The sequence below is a fragment of the Salmo trutta genome, chromosome 21 (genome assembly GCF_901001165.1).
Source record: "Salmo trutta chromosome 21, fSalTru1.1, whole genome shotgun sequence".
In the NCBI taxonomy this organism is placed as follows: Eukaryota; Metazoa; Chordata; class Actinopteri; order Salmoniformes; family Salmonidae; genus Salmo; species Salmo trutta.
This window is the reverse complement of record NC_042977.1, coordinates 12,618,340-12,624,339: the sequence shown is the minus strand read 5'-3', so window position 1 is coordinate 12,624,339 and position 6,000 is coordinate 12,618,340. Positions and strand designations below refer to the sequence as shown.

Genomic DNA, 6,000 nt, shown 5'->3' with positions numbered 1-6,000 from the left:
TTATTTGCTTCTTTAATCAAAACAACAGTTTTCAGCTGTGCTAACATAATTGCAAAAGGGTTTTCTAATGATCGATTAGCCTTTTAAAATGATAAACTTGGATTAACTAACACAACGTGCCATTGAAACACAGGACTGATGGTTGCTGATAATGGGCCTCTGTACGCCAATGTAGATATTCCATTAAAAATCAGCCATTTCCAGCTACAATGGTCATTTACAACATTAACAATGTCTCCACTGTATTTCAGATCAATTTGATGTTATTTTAATGGACCATTTCTAAGTGACCCCAAACTTTTGAATGGTAGTGTATATTCTAACTGTTTACTGTATGTTATGTATATAACTATGGCAAGTTCAAATTGAGTGATAAAATACAGCATTTTCATTAAAGGGTAGCGTTACAGGCTTTAAGGCAAGATTGATGGATGAGTAGTGGTTTTAGATCACAATTCTCCCCAGATAATAAAATACAGGCAACATTAAGAAGCAAACAGATAAATAAAAAAGCCTTCACTACAATATAGTGCAGGGCTTTTTGTCCTTGAAGGGGTTCTCTGAGGCAGGGATTCCCATGAGCAGAGGGTCGTACTTGGCGTGTTCACCACAGTAGTGCATGAGGTCCGCCGAGGCCTTAGATACCTACAGGACAGAGCGACATGAGTGTGAATGGGAGGGTTTCTGCTGACACAGGAGTCGCACACATACACACATGCACACCCATCCCACAAGCACGCGCAGACACTCACTGACAACAGATCATCCTTAGCTGCAAGTTGGTGTCCATTTAGGGAGACATTTAGGTAAGGACCAGGAAATGTACTTTATTGTTACTCAACACTGCTTTCTACTCAGTCTAACTTTCAGCATACCATACCTTTATCCTCTCAATACTGGCCTCTATCCTCAGCTGTTGTACTGTCCTCCTGGCTTGGGCTATGTTGTTAGAGCTTGGCATCTTCGATGACATCTTGGCCTCCACACCACTATACGCATTAAGTATAACAAAAGTACATAATAGAATAGAATGTTTAATGAAAAAACACAAATATGGCAAAAGTACAGTAAATATATAGACAAATTGGACAACACTTACCTAGTCAAAGACTTGAAATCTAACCTTATTGAATCTTGGGGGGAAAAACCTGCAAAAAAATAATAAAAAAATGATTTAGGGCTCTTTTCAATCTGTATGGCTGAAGCATGACAGATTGCGCGATAGGAATGTAAAGGTAATTTCCGCTTGAACCGACATATGCAGCGTTAACCGTGAACGCGGGAACATTGCCTTTAAATTTCAATTGGGCTTTAGTGCTGAACTTCTGCTTTATGGATTGAATAGGGCCCTAAATCAACCAGCAATCATTTCATTAAAAGCATGACCACTCTCTTTAAAGCAAGCATTGGGACAGAACATTTTCCCCCTCCATCTTGCCCCAGACATACATCCTACTATCTGACGGTAAAGACCAACACATCTTCGACGCATGAGAAGCAGTTATGACACTTTGCCAGCCGCTTGAAAAATCACCGTACGGTAGAGCATGTCATAACAAACCAATCATATGTCAGCGAAGGGACCATAACAGTAAACAAATAATAGAACGAAAGAGCACAATGAGATGGTGGCTTTTGCGGAGGGTTACTGTTGTGTCAACAAAGCGTGATGTCGATCAGTTCTCCAGTATGTCTTTGCATGATATAACCATGTTTTATTGGTAGGAGAGACATTAAAGAGACACTGCAGCTGGTTGCAACAAGGCTAAACATGAGGGTTAACGGCTTCTGCTCAAACACTTTCTCTTCTTAGGCTTTTCCCCATAAATAACATCACAAGGGCTTCCTCGTTGTGCACAGAGACACACGATGCCAGAGTCGGTAGTAAAAACAGTTAAGACAAACATACACACACATCCAAGCCTAGAGCAGCTGCCCCAAAGTAAGGTGGTGGAAACCGCCAAACTGAGCAAAAAGATAACCCTTTACATAAGAGAAGGTAGTTTAAGTGCACCAAAGTAGAGCAGCGGGTCTAAAGTAGAGAGTATAGTCCTGAGTGGTTGTGAACAGTGGGGTGAAGTTCACAGTTGGTTGGAGGAGACATTCTCTCTGAGCTATAATTCCACTTCCTGATAATCATTTACAGGGACGATGGGAACATGTTTGGGCACATCCTCTACTCGGCTTCCTGGGATCTCTGGTTTCGGTGTCTTTTTCCCTCCCTCCCTCCCTCCCTCCCTCCCTCCCTCCCTCCCTCCCACACACACACACTTTATCTTTTACTGCCAGAGACAGGAAACCTTTCGTCAGAATATATTGTGTAATAAACAGAAACATCACATGTGCAATAAAGAGGCCCGCATAAATGGAGCGCTACTTCCATAAAAAAAAAGGTCTGCCTCATTCCAAATGCCCTATAAGCTGAGAACATTGGTGTTACTCAAATCCTCAACCAAGCCAATCCGCACCCAATGTTAACAGTCCTACAGTATTCATATTCCAAACACACTGTCGAGGAATTACTGCAGACTGAAATGTAAGAACTAAACGTCTGCAATCAGTGCAGTCTTCAGAATGTCATAGGAGAGTTTGTAAAGAAATGCATAGAATAAGTAAAGGATTTGAATGCAAATACACACAACTTAACAAATCAGAATACAAAAGTGTGTACAGGGCCAGAGCTGGGAGTCGAGCTCTCCTGTTCCTCCACTGGTTCGAGTGATTGGGTTGTTTTGTTTGACCCCTGTGCCCAACAGGATGTGGTCCCTTCTGACGGCTTTGATGCTACAACAGGAGTCCACTGTATCTCTCTTAGAGTCCAGGAAGGAGGGAGGACTCTTGTTTCCTGGCCTGACTGATTAAAGCATGACGCTCCAGAGGAAAAATAGCTCATTGGAAAAAGCGGGAGACAGCAATGATAGAGCTTCAAAGCGTTGTTGCTGCAATAAATATGTCAGATACTTTCAATTACTTTCTTGATTTAGCTTTCCGGGTACAATACAACCAATGTAAAAGTCAGTGCCACAAGTTCAATCTCTGCCAACCCTGCATGCCAGTGAAGCTAAATCAATCTGAAACCAATAAAAAACAATGCAGTTTTGTTTCTTATTAACTCTTCCGGAGACTCTTCTGGCCGAGAGTTCTGAGGGGTAAAAACTCCCTTTTCCCACCTAAGGTTTTTGGTGGGTCATTTCCTGGTGTTTAACTGACATAATGACACAAGCTAACAGAGCTGAACAGTCAATGACCTGAGGAGAAAAGTATGTTACATCCTCCTCGGGCAAAAGTGTGATAACATATTTTTACATATTCTGGTAATAAATGACTAGCTCTTCCTTGTAAAAATCAATTACTCCAGCATCCTTGGTCCCCTTAGAAACCATGATGAGAGATTCATTGTGTAATTTTCAGAGCAGGGCAAATACTGCCACAATGAAAAGAGCAACCCGTTTACAGTCAACAAGTTAAAGAACGCCGTTAGGGTATCACTGGCGAAAGTAAAGACCCCTCCTGGGAGCAGTAAACAGCGACCAGATATTTATTTCCTGTTCTTGGAAAGAAGGAAATGTAGGCCAGAGCAGTTTAGCTAATTGTGTTCTGCTGTTCCTAAAGGAAGACAGTGCTGCATTACCTAGGTCGAACAGGGTTCTGCTGATTCTGATAGAGCTGCAGTCAGTTGATGTTGGCTGTCACTTGGCAATATTTCAATTCAACCTGAAATTCGTAGAAGTTCACAGTGCATGCTTACAAAGAACAGAATATGGTATACAGGACCAGCTTACCAAATGACTGTGTGTAGCAGAGGTAAGCTGGTCTTGGATACTGTAGCCTCGCACAGCGATGGTACCTGAATTAACTGTCGCCCCCGAACCATAGAAACTCTTCTGTGGCTTCGAGAGACCAGTTCAACCAGCCTGTAGTGAAAGGGAGTTTTCAGACCTGCCCAAGTGAGTCAGGTTGGCAAGCCTATAATCTGACGCCAACCAACACCACCACCATCCTAATTGACTTTGGGAGGGCACCCCCATCCCCCTGCAGTAACTCCAAGGCATGGGGCCACACAGGCTTCATCATACAGTAGTTCTACCACCTAGGATCAGAGAGAGGACCACCCCATAACATAGCCCACCCCATCGTCCCCCCACCACCACCCTCCAGCCCTCATATGTAAACCTCAACAGGACCACCAACAGCACTGAATAGAGCAGGCCCACTACTCTACTGTACCTTACACACACTCACCCACACACACGCTATTAATTAACATTACATTCCAAGCACAATGCTTGGGAGTCCTTGTGAGTCACTAGAAAGAATAGAGTTTGCTCTGAATAGGCTCTGTAGCTCACTTGATAGAGCATGGTGCTTGCAACGCCACAATAGTGGGTTTGATTCCCGGGACCACCCATATGTAAAATGTATGCATGCATAACTGTAAGTCACTTTGGATAAAAGCATTTGCTAAATTGCTTATATTAAAGTCAGTATATTACTTAACACCTCTGACAATAGCTGTACAGCTTTGCCTGAAGCCAGGACTTATAAACAAACATTTTTGCAGGAGTTTTAATCATTTGACGTCATCATGATTATATCTATAGAAGGCTATGGCTTATTGAAATGTGTTCATTTAAGTTGTGTATAGACATCGTGTGGGGCTATGGGCATCTGCCAAAAAAGTGGTGACGCCAAAGTTTCCTCTTTTGCATGGGAACAGTATAATGGCGCGATATTTGGAGTCTAGACAGAAGTCTGTCTCTTTGAACTTTTGTGAGTTCAAAGCCCTGGGCTGCGAGCCAAAATCGGTCTCTCCCTCACACACACAGGGTGTTTTTCAGTACGCATATTACCGTGCTCCGAACACGCACATCGGAGCACAGGAGAGTCAGAGTATGAGTCCAAATCAAACTATGCGAAACGGAGCACCTAACCTGCTGCGTAAATTCTCCTAAACGGCTACGAAGGTCAAATCTGACAAAAGCTGTATCCCATCTAGTCAAAACCCAGTATTTTTGCTTAAGCTAAATAAAATAAACTCTCACAGCTCATATGTTGCCTTACTACAATATTTGATACGTTAATAAATATATACTGTGTTAATTTTGGCATGTTTACCTGCCTACAATTCCCTTACTATGGGCTTGTGCATAAATCACAAGCCCATAGTAAGTCCGTAGGGCTAGCAAGCTAGCCATGAAGAATTGACAGTTAGTCACCTACCTTGATAACATTAGTTTTAGGTGATTTTTTGCTGGCTAGCTAGATTATTACGATTCACATATAGTAGGTTGTCGTTGGTGATGAAATATCACTTCCTTACATTATAAAATACATTTTACCAAGACAAATTTGATTATTCATGATCTGAATCGTTCAGTGGTGTCTTTCTCTAACATTTCATAAACAATATATTCAAAAAAGTCAGATTTCGGAAACAAATACATTTACATTTTTGTAAGTTAGCAGACGCTCTTATCCAGAGTGACCTAGTGCATTCATCTTAAGATAGCTAAGTGGGACAACCACATATCACAGTCATAGTAAGTACAAATATCAGCAAAGTCAGAGCAAGTAAGGGGGGTCTTCAAAGTTATTCCCGCAGGTCGCAAAAACCAACATTTGCATGACGAGCTGAATTAAATCTGAAAAGCTTGAAGATAAAAAAGCTTTCGAAACGCTCAATGCTCCGTTGACATTTCACAGAGACACGCTTGTTTTGTGAGAAGTCTTTAAGAAGAAGGATGACGAGTTCAACGGGAATATGAGCCTGTTAGGTAGTTAATTCTCGCACAGCATCCAGCCTAGCTGATGCGATGCTGTGCAATTTTCCTTATTTTTTACCACTTTTTTCCTCTGGCCACAAATTTTGGCCATCATACAAGGGTAAAACTCCAATAACTTTTGAACAGATTATGATAGAGACATGGGGTATGGACCATTCGTTTTCATAGAGGATTATCTACACATGGCAAAAGTATGTGGACACCCCTTCAAATGAGT

General features: G+C 41.9%; 1 protein-coding gene across 2 annotated transcripts in view; it reads right to left on the bottom strand.

Annotated features, from left to right (window-relative positions):
• Nucleotides 1–394: 394 nt before the first annotated feature.
• The window catches only part of LOC115156710 (guanine nucleotide-binding protein G(I)/G(S)/G(O) subunit gamma-12-like), a 56,023-nt gene continuing 50,417 nt past the window's right edge, over nt 395–6,000 (bottom strand). Inside the window, exons 1-4 of one of the 2 annotated variants that reach the window (XM_029704312.1) lie at nt 3,783–3,910; nt 1,100–1,148; nt 881–989; nt 395–645 (exon numbers count right to left, since the gene is read on the bottom strand). In XM_029704312.1, the coding sequence (XP_029560172.1) occupies nt 520–645; nt 881–973 (219 nt within the window). In that variant the 5' untranslated portion in view covers nt 974–989; nt 1,100–1,148; nt 3,783–3,910 and the 3' untranslated portion in view covers nt 395–519. Of the gene's footprint in view, nt 646–880; nt 990–1,099; nt 1,149–3,782; nt 3,911–6,000 lie in introns of those variants that run through there. The other variant, XM_029704311.1, reaches the window with a different exon arrangement.